General features: G+C 37.9%; 1 protein-coding gene across 1 annotated transcript in view; it reads right to left on the bottom strand.

Moving 5' to 3' along the window:
* Positions 1–8,606, bottom strand: part of LOC137003617 (uncharacterized) — a 35,313-nt gene extending 26,707 nt beyond the window's left edge. Inside the window, exon 1 of the mRNA XM_067363828.1 lies at positions 8,585–8,606. Within this exon, the coding sequence (XP_067219929.1) occupies positions 8,585–8,606 (22 nt within the window). The remainder of the gene's footprint in view (positions 1–8,584) is intronic.
* Positions 8,607–16,201: the final 7,595 nt, after the last annotated feature.

The raw sequence follows: 16,201 nt of genomic DNA, 5'->3' as shown, positions 1-16,201 counted from the left end.
GTTATTCAAGGCTACTGTTAATTTCTGCATATTTTATACAATTAATTATCATAAATGTACTACAAACAATTGTATATATTTTTAATTAACATTAAGCTTGATTTTTTTAATTCTGTAAAAGAAATTAAACTTTATAGTAAAGTATTACCTATAGTTTTATTGTACACACATGCTGCAGTACACATACACATACATACAGTACACAACACATTCTGCTGTGTTTTAATTGCACTGACTCTGCATAAACTTTCCCAAACAAAACAGCTTTGTACTGAGATGTAATGGGAAAAAAGTCATCTGACGTACAGCATGATTTTATCTCTTCATGTCAAGCTCACTTACGTATTTAGTCAAACTCAGTATCAGCAATGTTATCATTTTTGTTCATTACTAGGGCTGACCCTGAATAGTCGACGATTCAAATCTTCGATAGGAGGAGCCTGATTTGACTACCAGTCTCACAGTCGAATCTTCGCAGAGGTGTTATGAAACGAGATATGGGTGCACTCAATATCTGATTTTACATAGACATACCGGTTCTTTCCCATTAGGTTAATATACAGCCTATTATGTTAATACTATAAATAAAAATGTGAAGCTTTTAATAAATATTTTTAATGTGTGTGAATAAATCCAACCACTCCTGTGACAGGTTTAAGTTTCACTTGATGAATCATGATCTGTGACCGATAGAGGAGCATCTTGGCGGCACGGATTAAATCTTTAACAATGTCTGGGACAAGAAAATCTAAAGTGTAGAATTGGATGCACTTTGAAAGCTTGCTTGCACTGGCAATTTAGCCGATTTAATTTGATTTGGTGACATATGAAACGCATATCTATCTGCAGTGTGGCTTTTCTGCAGTTTATATATATATTAAGGTTTATTGATCCAAAATGTTTTTATTCATTTTCTTCTATATCTTTGAGTGGTGTTCTGTACATCATGGTTGTGAATGTCTATCCATCCCCCAGCCCCACCCCGCCGCTCTATCATATATGATTCGACTATCAGTCGAATATAGGTAATCTGATTCAAATCTGATTCGACTATGTAAATCCGTAGTCGGGGACACCCCTATTGCTTGGGTCAATATAACCTTTTTAAAAAACAATCTAAGTATTTGTAACAAACAATGTAAGTATTTAAAAAAAACTAGCCTAAGTTACTGTACAGTGCCTTGTAAAAGTATTCGTATACACTTATTTTTTCACATTTTATTACATTGCAGCCTTATGCTGAACTGTTTTACTTTTTTCAGTCTACACTGCACACCCCATATTGACAAAGCAAAAAAACAAGAAACAAACCAATCCAATTTCACCAGATCACCTTTGAGATGTTATTACACTTTGAGTAGGAAAAGTCCCACTAAAGAGAAAATATTTTCAATAAAACATCAACATCTAAATATCTGTTAATTCTCAAAAAGAACTTCTGAAGATGACTGGAAGTTATGTAGATTAGAGTTATGTAATCCTCCTCTGCTGCAGATCTTGAGATTTAATTTTATCTTCAGTTCATTTCATCAACTGTGAAATCAACTGAAGATGCAAGGTGTGTCTGAAGTCACATGTAGTTGTTGTGTTTCATTTTTATGAGTGCAAGCATAATGTTGAACCAACATCACATTGTAACATTGATTCATGCCATTACCATTGATTTTCTTCTGTTTTTTAATAAAATTTCAACATTTTTTCAACAGTTGATACATTAACATTGATTTAACATTGTTACGATGGTTGCTTGCTATCTGATATCCCAGCCAGGGCCTGAACTTGAACCCAATCGAACATCTCTGGAGAAACCTTAAAATGTCTGTCCACCAATAGTCCCCATCCAACATGACAGAGCTTGAGAGGATCTGAGGAGAATAATGGCAGAAAATCGCCCATCTGCATAGCTTGTCGCATACTGAGTTAGGTACTGAGTTAAGGGTATGAATATTTAAGCAATGTAATAATTTCAGCTGTTTCGTAATAATAATCTAGCAAAGTTATCTCATCAGTTATTTGCTTTGGATGTGGAGTATAGATTGATGTGGAAAAAAGTCATTTAAAGCAGTTTAACATAATTGAAGGGGTATGAATACTTTTGCAAGACAAAAACATCACACCACAGTAGTTATCTAGAGTGGGCTTCACACTGTGCGATTTTGGCCACGATTTGGTCGTCCGAGACAAATTTTGATAATCCTAAAAGATTCCTGTAATCCTAGCCTAAAATCTGTAGTCTTTGATCTCTAGTTTGACATGTTCACCGACAGCCGGTTAATGTCCGTTGCGATCAAATTTTACCTCAGAAGAAATTCTGGCAGTGTTAGAAGATTTGCCACACAGTCCTGCAGTGTGACTTCTCCTACGAGTCAAACGTCAAATTGTCTTTGTTTTTCAAGACAAGCCGTGATCAAAATTAACAATAGAGATTTCTTTGTTAGCCACCATTTCAGTCCCATGTGCAATGCAGCTCACAGTCACTGAACTTGTGTGGATTGAAGATGTAAAACTCTGGACAAGTTTTCAAGCTTGCGTTCGTTTTTAATGTGTTTTGACTGTCGTGCAGTCTGACATTAATGACAGCTGAGATCCCACAGTGTGACATGAGGATCATGTTCGTACAGTCTGACAGGAAACAATCATAAAGGACTATTATAAATCACACAGTGTGCACCCAACTTAAATCTTAATTCTCTTCACAGATTATTTATTATTTGACTAATTTTAAGTAGTCAAAGTTAATCCACAATGACTGTTATAAAACAATAAAATATGATCAATCCTATACTGAGGGTGATCCAGAGTTTAAAAAGGGTTGTAATTTATGCATTGTTTTCTTTTTTTCCATGTCAGTGTTTTTAGATTGTGTGGCTGATTTAAATGTTTGGCTTTATCTATAGTAAATTCTCTAATTCAAATGAGCTGCATAGCCTATCTTATCACATTTTTGGAGCATGCTGGTGAAAAAGCACACAGTATCACATGTCACTCGTTGCATGTTTTAGCATGAGAAACTTTGCCTTTTTCTTAAAAGCTCTGAACATTTTATATATATTGAATTTTGGATGTACAATGAAAAATTTGAACTAAAGTATATCTTACACATTAATGGCTATATCATATTACCATGACCAACTTTTTCAAACTGTTACACCTAATGAATATATTGTCAAAGACTGTTAAAATGCTGCGGTGAAAAGCTGTCAATTGGTTTACAGAAAGTTTCCGTACTATATATATACGGTGAATAACTGTAATAGATCTAACGGTACATTTAATGTAATTTTACAGTAACATACTGTTAAATTCACAGTTTTTGGAAGTGAAAAATAACAATTCATTGTAAAATTTTCAGTGAAAAAACGTAAATTGACATTTCCACAATTCCCTGCGTGACACTTCACATTTGATATATTTTCGTTGAAATAACTCTGTTTCTTCTTAGTTTTTCTCATTTTTTTCTAATCAGTTATGTACATTAGGGTTTATGTTACATCTAATGTTGTTAAATTAATGTTTATTGCATTTTTAAAATTTCATGCATGTCACCATGATGGTGTTTAGTGTGTATGTGAATGACACTGTGTGCACCTTCTATATGTTAGTGTTGTCCTTCTCAGCTTGTGGAAAAGCTGCTTGTGATGAACTTTGATTCAACATGTGACTCTCATCACCACTGTGTTTGGTGACTGTCAGTGTATTATAAAGGTACAAAACAGATATTAGTACTTCATTAGGTTGGTAAATTAACATTATATCAGTTAATGAAATACGTTATTTTACCGTAAATTTAACAGATTTTTTTTTACGTTGCTACTGTATTTTTTACGGTAAAGTTCTGGCAACCACAGCTGCCGTTTCTTTACCGTAAATTTTCCTGGGATTTTTTTTACAGTGTACATGATATATGTATCAGACCATAGTGTCTTTCACATGTGTATCATATTAACCCTCACAATCGTGCCTGAATCAGATTAAACTAAACAACAACAGCTGCTCACCCTTTCAGAACATCTCAACCAGTGCAGCAACATTCTTCAAAACTGAAAGTAAAATAGCAAGACACTTCTCATGCATGTTATCATAAATCACAATGGAAAATGAGTGAAACGATTGCAGACAATAAAAATAATGACACTATGATCGATAGTCTTTCTCTCTTTCTTTCACTTTCTCTTACTTAAAAGAAAAACACTGTTTTTAAAACACTAAAAACACAGACAATGAGGCCACCTTGCTAATTCATCAGTGTTTGTTTTATTTTTTTCCCCCTTAATCGTGTGGGTCACAAATGATTGCATTTTAATGCCTCTATCACATATGCCTCATAATAAATGCCTTAAATGAATATTAAACACAATTTTTGAAGAAAGAAATCATATTACAGTAGTTTATTTTCTACTATCACAATATCTTATTTCTGTTTTGCTATTTCTCTGCTGAGTATGAAAGAAATACTTCCTTGAACTTCTACACAAGCATATTAACGTTTAATATGTTATTAAACAACAATTGATATAACAGATATACTGTAGAATATAGAAACCTAAAAACTCTGTGCCATCGGTGCCACCTTAATTGGCATTAGACAATGTGGAAGCACTGTCAGACCTGCGTTCACGCCAAATCTACAGGAGAAAAAGATCAAATCCAGCTGTGTGAATCCCTGTTAAACATCACTGAACAAGCATGAAACATGAAGGAGTGCACAAAGTCTCCAGTAGAGGGCAGCCAGTGGTGGTATTTTCCTGACAATATATAGATCAACAGGGGTTATAAAGGACAGATTTGCACACTTTTACATTTGGCACATCCTTGAATTTAACCTTTACATTCATTATATAAAGAAGATATTCTATTGTTAGTCCATGTAAACACACAAACAAACAGACAGACAGACATTGACTAATATAACTTATAAAATACATTGCTATTTCAGGGAAATAAACTATTTCAGTACATTGTACTTCTAAAGTACTACCAGCTACTTAATTTATCATCGCAATTTTATTAATTATTATCAGGGGTTTTGTAAACTCACCTTGAGGGTGACTAAAGCTTAGGCTAATTTTCATTTGAAAGTGAACTAATCCTTTAAGCAGGTAAATATAGGAGGACTATGTCAAACTCATTTATATTTGCCACACTTCCTTCTACCAGCTGGTGGCAATATGGCTATAAATGAATATTGGCATGTAGATGCCTTCAGGCCAGGACTGTTATCAAAGATGTGAAGTCTGAGGCAGATTGGACATTGTTGGTTTAAGTTAACTTCCTGTTTCATGACCTTACTACTACAACTTACTTAAATGTAGCTAGCATGGTTTAATATGTTTCTAGCATTGTGCTAACATGTTTAGCACTTGATTACTTATTTTAATATGATGCTAGGAGTACATCACAAGATAAAACATTCCAGGACTCAAAACAGGCCAGGACTCTTATCAAATATGTGAAATTTAGCTCAGATTGGACTTTGTGGGCCCTATTTTAACAATCTAAGCATATTGTCTGAAGTGCATGGCAAAGGTACACTTAGGGTGTGTCCAAATCCACTTTTGCTAGTTTAACAAAGGAAATCATGGTCTAAAAGTGTTGTACTAGTCTCTTAATGAGTAATGGGTGTGTTTTGGGCATAACATGCAATAAAACAACCAGAGTCTCATTTCTCATTCCTTTTAAAAGCCAGGTGCGCTTGCAACAGATTGCTATTTACATGGCGGAATATAAACACTCTCAACCTGAAGAGTCAGTTTAAATACATTTTTAATATTTGGCATGTTTGTGAGCTGCTGCTAATTAATATTTGCCATTCCTGTGTGTGTAATGAGCAGAGTGTACGCACGTTGTGCACCCGCCTATAGGCACATACTAACGTGCCTTTAAATAAAAATAAAAAAAAATACTGTAACATTGACTTTAGACCAGGTTTTTGTTGGTCAATGGCACAGTCATTTTCAGTTGCCTCAAAATAGCAACATGCCAACAATGCACCAAACACACCTTGTTTTCAGACCAGCACACCCATGGGCGCGTGCATTTGCTTTTTAAACGTGGGTGCTGGAAGTGAAAATGATAACTGTGTCAGGCTGAAACTAGTAAAAAAGGACCCCTGATTATTGAGTTACAACAGCTTCGTATTTCACATTATTAATAGCATGCTTTAACACTTAGCTAAGTGTTGCTATCAAGTTGTAACATGTTTCTATCATGTTGGTATTGTTCACTGCATGATCCCAGAAATCTACAAGACCAGTGTCATGACAATGGCCCTGTTTCCACCTGGCATTAAGATGCATTTTGGTTGATCAGATCAAAAGTGGATGAGGAAGACACATTCCTGGTGTTTTAATCTGTCTCTTTTGTTAACTTTGTACCACTTCTGTGCTGATTTTTTTTGAGGGGAGGGTAAATTCGACCTAATGAACAAAATAAGCCCAAATTATGAATGCGTCCAGAGATAATGGAAAAACATATGGAGAACAGCAGCTTTCGTCTGCTCTGACAGCCACAAGTCCAGACGAATGCTGTGAGTGAATGTTAGAAATCAGGAATGGTGAGAGATCATTACGCTTGGTACGTTTTTCATCTTCAAACCAAACTTGGGTCTTCAGCCAAAAAAAGTTGCTATTGCACTTCCCATAATGTTTATGCATTAGGTCAGTTGGCGGAGAGTAGGCGGTCTTTAATGGCTGTTTGAACACATTAGACCACATGAGCGTTTACTCTACAAAAGCAATCCGGTCAGATGTGTAATCAACTACCTCTAGAAGTGGTTGAAAGTGGACAAGCTCAGAACATTTTAGACCCTGTTTACCCCTGTATTTTGCATCGTCCACTTGTGATCCGATCAACCAAACTGCATCTTAATACCAGGTGGAAACAGGAAAATCACATCAATATGCCACTCCAAAAAATACATTTTTATATCTCCTGACCAATAGGTGGTGCTGGAATGAAACCACCCTCAAGTCATGCTTATGATGAGATGTACCAAGTTTTATCTCAATATGCTAAAGCATTGCAGAGATATAGCCTCACATCCATTTTTGCATGCTCTTCATAGATTGATTACAAATTATTCAAGACCGTTAGACTAATCAATGCAAATTCCAAAACTTTTTGTCCACATGGTCGATCTGATTCGATTTTCGTGAAAAAATCGGTGCAAAAGCCTAGCAGGAGTTAGAAAATCTTTTCTTCTTTTTTTTTGTAAAATTCTAAATGCCAGAAAGTCATGCTGGAAAGTGACATAACAGAATGTACAGGTGCTGGTCATATAATTAGAATATCGTGAAAAAGTTCATTTTTTTTTTGTAAATTATTTAAAAAAATGAAACTTTCATTTATACTATATTCCCTACATGTAAAGTAAAACATTTTAAAAGTTTTTTTTTTTTTTTGTTTTTTTTTAATTTGTTGATTAGAGCGTACAGCTCATGAAAGTCCAAAATCCAGTCAGGAGCATTATCCTGCTGAAAGAGACCACAGCCACCAGGGAATACCGTTTCCATGAATGGATGTACATGGTCTACAACAATGCTTAGGTAGGTGGTACATGTCAAAGTAACATCCACATGAATAGCTCTGATTTTGAATAGACACACAGAGAGGCAACAGCAACACAGTTATTTGATTTGCGCTCATTTCATTCGTAAGGTTCACACGCATTATTGGGTATGCGTAGTGATTTTACAGGTTTATGTATCGCACTATGATCCCCTGGCTCACCAGTTATCCAGAAAACACAAGGAGTGACTGTTTTCAGCCTCAGACGAATATTATTCGTCAGAATTATTCGTTATCCGTAATTTGTTTTGAAGCCATTATCTGTACCTTTCCAAATAAGGTATTTAGCTTTGTTATGGCTGATCGGTGTACAACAGGTCACTAAATATCCCTACATACGTGGTTGGTTACTGTAACACTGATCTGCTCAAATGGCTTTCAGAGCAGGCTTGGTAGTCCTTTTCCTGAAGATGTCTGAGTGTGGTGACTCTTGATGCGTTGACTCCGGCTTCATTTTACTCATTGTGAAGCTCTCCCAAGTGTTTGAATTGGCTTTACTTGACAGTATTCTCAAGCTTGTGGTCATCCCTGTTGCTTGTGAACCTTTGCCTACCCAATTTCTTACTTCCAGTCAACTTTGCATTTAATATGCTTTGATACATCACTCTGTAAACAGCCACCACATTCAGTAATGACCATCTGTGACTTACTCTCTTTGTGGAGGGTGTCAATGATTGTCTCCTGGACCATTGCCAAGTCAGCAGTCTTCCCCATTAGTGTGGTTTCAAAGAACAAGAGATACCCGGAATTTATACTGTAGGGATGGTCATTTAATGAAACTCAAATGTAAATATTCTAAAATTTTGAGATACTGGATTTTGGACTTTCATGAGCTGTACGCTCTAATCAACAAATTAAAAAAAAAAAAAAACTTTTGAAATGTTTTACTTTAAATGTAGGGAATCTAGAATATATGAAAGTTTCATTTTTTAAAATAATTTACAATTAAAAAAATTATATGACCAGCACCTGTATACTAATATACTAAAACAATAATTGTTTTGTCTGTGATTCTCACCTCTGGTGTCAGCAGTTGACATGTTCATGTTCTGTTCTCTCCTCTGTCTCTTTCTTTAGTGTTCAGTTGATCATCTCCTCTGACTCCTGACGTCTGTCCATTCATCAGTTCTGAAACCGTGTCGTATGGATCTCTGAACACCTGCTATGAGTCACAGGTTTGATTCCAAGTGAACAAATATTGATCAAGCATTGATTCTTTTTAAATAATACCTGTCAAATGTATAAATGTATATTGTGGGACAGGACGTTGCTGGTGTAAAATATGTATTTTATTATAGCACTTAATGCTAACGCTAGACCTGGCCTTTAACGCGATTGACACAGGTTTGAATCCGCCTTTTGCCAAGCTTGCATTTATTTATTTTATTTTTTTTAATGAAAATAATGTTCTAAAAGTGGAAATAAACTGCGAACTAGTGTATATAATATTAAAAGTGTTTATTAGATATGAGAAGGTGTAGGGAGGATTTTCATTCTCCCAATAAGGCAGCATCCATTTAATAATTTTAATAAATATAATCATTTAAAGTGTAAGGACAGTCCCCAATTACTCAAAACTGAGTTGACTTTGCATTCAAGATGTTTTTCCTCTTCTGGACTCATATGATTATTGTTGCTCCACTCTATGCAAACTTTTTACTCTGTGAAAATATTTAATTTTTTTTCTCCTTTTTTTAATAATTAAATTAAATGAACTTGAGAATTTATCTTGTGTTGTTTGTTTTTTTCTTTTCTTTTTTTGAGTATTGATTATTGTATGTAACGGGTGGCTTTAGAGCAAACCGGGAAAAGTTTAAATTTGACAGACTTTATTGTCTGGGGCCTGAACAAAAAAAAAAAAAAATAATTATAATAATTTTGAGGTTAAAAATGTACAGCTGGGTGTTGCCACACTCTATGATATTATTACATCCTGTTAATGTACAAAATAATGAGGTGCAAATCTGTCAATATAATGTATAGATAGCATCTGTATTATTTACACTTATTGCAAAGAACTGCTTTTACATGGTGTAAATAGAATCAATCGCTACTTTTCACTTTTCAAGTGTGAATAGTATATCGCTAAGAAAATGCTGCTATTGTCACTTAGTATAAATAGAATATATAGTTATTTTGTTAGTGTAAATAGCTGCTGCCGAAATATTCTGTTTCCAGCAGCTTCACATTATCAGCCCAGTGTTTTTATCACATTTCATCTCATTTCTCAGGTAATTATTACTTCAGTTACATCAGTAAACAACAGGAAAAGTTTCATACACATTGAATTTGGAGAAGATGGCGAGGCTGTAGAGCGGGTGTAAAGTGAAGGATGAAAAGGAGAAGATTTAAACCTTGTATACCTGCAGTAATTATGGGAAATGTTAGGTCTTTGGTGAATAAGATGGACGAATTGGAGGCGCTAGTCAGGACACGGAGGGACTACAGAGAATCCAGTATTATGTGTTTCACGGAAACCTGGCTTTATGAACAGATACCGGACGCTAATGTAACTATTCCTGGCTTCCATATGATTCGAGCTGATAGAGATTTAATTGCGAGTGGCAAGAGAAAAGGAGGGGGGCTCGACTTGTTTGTGAACTCAAGGTAGTGCAAACCAGGGCATATTTCTATTAAACAGCGTGTTTGCAATCTGAATTTTGAAATTATGGCCGTTGGATTGCGCCCTTATTATTTGCCGAGGGAATTTACAAGTGTGGTTGCCATTATTGTTTACATTCCTTCATCAGGGAATGCGGAAGCGGCATGTGATGATATTCTTTCTGTGACATTGAATATTCAAACGAAATATCCTGGTGCCTTCGTTCTGATCAGAGGTGATTTCAATCATATCTCTTTCCTCCACACTCCCTACTTTCTACCAGTTTGTTAACTGTAAAACAAGACAAAATAAGATTCTTGATCTGTTGTACGCAAATACTAAAGATGCTTATCTACTGCTCTCCCTCCGCTAGGAAGGTCGGATCATAACTTAGTACTGCTAACACCTTTATACAAACCTGTTGTTCAGCGGCAACCAGCCATAGTAAGAACTGTGAGAACATGGTCCCATGAGGCTTTGGAGTCACTGCGTTGTGCACTAGAAACCACCGACTGCAATGCCTTGTATGAACCGCATGGTGATGATATTTATGCACTAATTGACTGTGTTTCTGACTAGCCTATATCAATTTCTGTACGGATTGTTCCATCCCTAAGAAGGAGGTCCACTGCTACCCAAATAATAAACCTTGGGTGACCAGTGATCTGAAGGCCTTACTTAATGAAAAAAAGAGGGCTTTTAGGTCAAATGACAGAGTTCAGTTAAAGCTGGTACAAGGACAAATAAAACATAGAATCAAGGAGAGCAAGGATTTTTATAGAAGAAAACTGGAGAAGAGCTTGGAAAATAACAATTCTAGGGATGTATGGAGTGGGATAAGAAAGATTTCTGGTTTTCAGAGGAAAGGTGGTGTGGTGGAGGGTAATGTGCAATAAGTAAATGAGTTCAACCAGTTTTTTAACAGATTTGATTCTGCCTCCTCTTCCTCTAGTGGCCACCTTACGATTGCTACCTCTATTACCACTTCTGGCACCCCTCCCTCTAGTGTTTCATCGACTACTTTTGGACCACTCTCAGGCTCTTTATCGTCCCCCACAAGCGTTTACATGGTAGTTTTTTGCTGTTGGATCGGATTGCAAAAGAATAAACCACCCCTTCCAATCCGATCGAAATTTCATTCGGATCGAGCTCAATCGGATCGATTAAGTGTTTACATGAACGTTTTTCAATCTGATTGAGCCGTCAATCTGATTACAAATGGATTATTTGTGAGAATGTAAACCTAGCCACTGTCTCAGAAGGCAAATTCTTTTGGACTGAAACATCCACAGGCAAAATCACAAAAGTAGGACACTTCTCTCATGTAGATAAGGCCTGCTTTTGTTGATGTCAGCTTAAAGAGAAACAAACAGTAATTTTGATTTAAATATATTAAATATTAAAGATATTAAATATGGACATACTAATATCAAATAACAGATAAATAACATATCTTTTAATCTTAAACTTCTCTCTTTTAGAGTTTGCAGGTAATTACCTCAATGGACCCACATAACTGCCTCTTTTTAGTTCTGACCATACTCATACTTAAAGTTACTCCACCCCAAAATGAAAATTGTCATTAATCACTTACCCCCATGTCATTCCAAACCTGTAAAAGCTTTGTTCGTCTTCAGAACACAATTTAAGATATTTTCGATGAAATCCGGGAGGCTTGTAATTGTTCCATTGACTGCCAAGTAATTAACACTGTCAAGGCCCAGAAAAGTATGAAAGACATCCTCGAAATAGTCTATCTGCCATCAGTGGTTCAATCTGAATTGTATGAAGCGGCAAGAACACTTTTTTGTGCACAAATAAAATAAAATATCGACTTTATTAAACTTTTTCTTCTCCTCTGTGACACTTCCTGGAAGCACGTTCATGAGTTCACAAGCAGTCCACGACACATGCGTACAGACCAAACATGGCAGACGAGCGTGCCTCAGATCATGCACGATGCATGCACCGTGACCTGCTAACGTAGAGGCCAGTGTACAGACAGAAAACGCCGGAAGACGCTGTGCGTGATCTGTACGCATGTGTCGTGGTCTGCTTGTGAACTCATGAACGTGCTTCCAGGAAGTGTCACGGAGGAGAAGAAAAAGTTTAGGAAAGTCGATATTTTGTTTTCTTTGTGCACAAAAAGTGTTCTCGTCGCTTCATAAAATTCAGATTGAACCACTGATGGCAGATGGACTATTTTGATGATGTCTTTCATACTTCATCTGGGCTTTGACAGTGTTATTTACTAGGCAGTCAATGGGACAGTCACATGCCTCCCGGTTTTCATCCAAAATATCTTAATTTATGTTCTGACGAACGAAGCTTTTAGAGGTTTGGAAGAAGCGGCTAACAATTCTGCACATTAATCTTCTCTGGCTGTTGGGTAATATTCTCTGATCTCTCTTCTGTCTTTTCCTTAGGTTTAAAGTATCTTTAGTCCTGTCCAGAAGCTTCTCTTCTGTGTTGTGCAACTTTGCCCTTAATTTTGATAGTTTTATTTTTCTTTTCTTCGTTTTGGGTGATTCTTTTGGGGTAGATGTTTTTATTTCTCTTGGTGTCTATATCTCATTTTTGGGGGGAGTTAAGTTGATGTCATTACGCTGTAAAAAAAAAAAATATATATATATATATATATTTATACAAGTTGGAAACTAAAAAAACTAAAAAAAGAGCTTTAGAACTTTAGAGAATAGTGTATATTGTGTTAGTTAAACTTAATTACATTAAAATTATAATTATACAATTATTTTAACTTAACTGTTGTTTGGCTTTGAAAATAATGTTTAAGTTCAGTAATCTTACATTAATACAAATGATGTGAAACTTCCTTAGTTACTCTATCTTGTGTAGACCACCATACAGTTATTTATACTTATTGAAATGGAAACTTAACTGAAAATAACCTTATTCACTCTAACTCCAATTAATTAATAACTCTTATTCACTCAACAGCCTATTAGTTGCACCTGACCATAAAACCTGACATTTTAAGCTCTTGCTTTTTAATATTTTAATAATATAAGTTGCTCCTACTAAATTAACTATAAATTTACATCTTTTTAATGTTGACCTCTACATTTGAAAGTTCGGTCAACCTTTAAAATAGATTTGACAAAATTGGAAACTGGATTTCTTTTCTTTTTTTTTTTTTTTTTACTGGGACATTTACCTGCTGAGTCAAGAATGGCTGTTCTTTTGGGGCAGCATCTTGAAGATTTTCTTGAACTTCATTTGCTTCTTCAAGAATTCTCATTTCCGAAACAGAAGTTCTCTTTACCGCAACTGCCGTTAAATGGTTGCGGTATATGAGAATGTTATTGCGGAGGATGAGGTACCTCAGTATGTTTTGCTAACAAGAGGAGCCATGAAGGCTTTGCTATTTTTTTACTCAGTGCATATAATTAGACTTTAATAAAGCACTGTGAGGACTTAGCCTATTTATTAGCTCAATTTAATTGTTACAGGGAATAAGAATTGAATCAACTGTAAATGATTCACTGTAAATGATTCAGAATTAATATTTAACACTTCATCAATTATTCGTCCAGCGAAAATTGAGGTTAGAGTATTTTACCAATTCTGGATAAAATATTATTCTGTGGCCAACAGTAACAATATTTTATTATGATTATTATTCTTATTATTGTAATTATTATATTATTATAAGCAAGAGGTAACTTGATCTTTTAAGTTTAAGGCAGTAATTTGACACACAGCACAAGAAACTCGTATATGTGAAAATCAAAACAAGATTTATTGACTTCTTCTAATGATTACAGGAAACGTCTCGGTTACAAAGGTAACCCTCGTTCCCTGAAGGAGGGAACGGAGACGTACGTCGGACAGACCGACGAATAGGAATCTCGCTAGAGAGGCCAATCTACTTCGAGTGTAACTAAAACGAGCCAATGCACATTGGCATGCAATCATATGCATCAGCTGCTCGCCTCGCAGCGCGGGTATATAATGAGCAGCAGGTGCGTTGCATCTTCAGGTTTTCGCTGAGGAGCCGAACCGGATAGGCGGCAGCATCAGCGGGGTACAGCGACTGTGGCGACGGGACGTACATCTCCGTTTCCTCCTTCAGGGAACGAGGGTTACCTTTGTAACCGAGACGTTCCCATTCAGTCGGTCACGTTCGACGTACGTCGGACAGACCGACGAATAGGAATCCCCACCAAAGCGCCACAGGAGCTGCCCCCTTCCAGCGCTCTGTTGTAAGCCACCTGAACCCCCTTGCCTGAGGATGGTGGGACAGGGCTAACACAGAGAGAGTCGATCACTGCTGTTCCCCAAAAACCCATTCAGTGAGACTATTGGATAACGCTGGGAAAGCGTACCCTTCACTGGGAAAGGAACGCTGCGGAAGCCACATCCTTCCCCGAAGGAGTTATGTGGAGAAGTACATATGGACTAACCCTGTAGGGCTGTGCTACATATGGAAGAACTGGGGTGACTCCAACTCGATAGAGATGGGTTCTCCCAGAGGGAAAGACACGGGCTTCGTTTAAGAGCAGCCGTGGAAAAAGCCATATGGGATCCCCGTAGGGTCACACATATGGAACCCAGCCTAAATCCGGTTCTCAAGGATACAACGGAGTATAGGCCTGGCGCCAGACGCTCCGCCACGTCGGCTGCCGAAGGGTAACCGGAGGACTCAACAGGGTCTGCCCGTAGGGACTCTCTGGAGAATAGAACGCGCATGTAGCGCAGCAAGCCGACACTAAGCCGGGGCCTCTCCGTGCCTCTGACCTGAGGCGAGAACACGGGAGGAGACCGGCTCGACACGAAGGCTATAGTATCTAGCGAACGTGTTAGGTGTCGCCCAGCCCGCAGCTCTACAAATGTCTGTCAGCGAGGCGCCACGAGCCAGCGCCCAGGAGGATGCGACACCTCTCGTGGAGTGAGCATGCAACCTGAGCGGGCAGGGCACGCCCTGAGCTTGGTAAGCCAGGGCGATGGCATCCACTATCCAGTGGGCCATCCTCTGCTTGGAGACAGCCTTTCCCTTCTGCTGGCCTCCATAACAGACAAGAGCTGGTCTGAGGTCCTGAGGCTTTAAGTTCGGTCTATGTACAGTCGCAAAGCGCGGACTGGACAGAGTAAAGCCAGGGCTGGGTCTGCCTCCTCCGAGGGCAGCGCTTGCAGGCTCACCATCTGGTCCCTGAAGGGAGTGGTAGGAACCTTGGGCACATAGCCAGGCCGGGGTCTTAGTACCACGTGGCTGTCACCCGGCCCGAACTCCAGGCACGATTTGTCGACCGAAAATGACTGCAGGTCCCCTACCCTCTTGATGGAGGCCAATGCCACCAGCAGCAAAGTCTTCATAGACAGAATCTTTAAGCCTGCTGACAGCAAAGGCTCAAAGGGAGCAATCTGAAGTGCTCTCAGCACCAGAGTGAGGTCCCAAGAGGGTATGGAGAGGGGACAAGAAGGATTTAACCGTCTCACCCCCTAAGGAACCTGATGACCAGGTCGTGCTGACCAACAGATTTGCCATCTAAGTGGTCGTGGTAAGCGGATATAGCAGCAGTATGGACTTTGAGGGTGGAGGGGGGACAGCCTACGCTCCAACCCTACTGCAAGAAGGAAAGCACGACTCTGATCGAGCATATTCGGGGGTCTTCCCGGCGAGAAGAGCACCACTCGACGAACAGGTTCCATTTTGAGGCGTAAGCACGTCTCGTAGACAGTGCACGTGCCGAAGTGATGGTGTTAACACTCTGAGGTCGGAAGGTATCGCCGGCGATACCACCCCGTTTTTTTCTTATCAGTGTGAAAGAGACTCAAAATACTCCGTCAAATTTGATCATGCATACTAGTGTTATACATCATTCTAAAGTGTTAAGTGTGTACTTTTATTTGTGTACACTTACAAAAAAAACAAAATGTTGTGCTTTTCGCAAAATAAAGAAAACAAACATGATGTGTGATCTGGTGTCTGCCTCTCAGTGAAGTCAATTCTGAAATGCGTTTTAAAATGATCTGAAACTCAGCAAATACTTGTCACACAGACATGAGAGACAT

This window comes from Chanodichthys erythropterus, chromosome 3 (genome assembly GCF_024489055.1).
Source record: "Chanodichthys erythropterus isolate Z2021 chromosome 3, ASM2448905v1, whole genome shotgun sequence".
In the NCBI taxonomy this organism is placed as follows: domain Eukaryota; kingdom Metazoa; phylum Chordata; class Actinopteri; order Cypriniformes; family Xenocyprididae; genus Chanodichthys; species Chanodichthys erythropterus.
The sequence above is the reverse complement of the archived record's forward strand: the minus strand, read 5'-3'. Positions and strand labels throughout refer to the sequence as shown.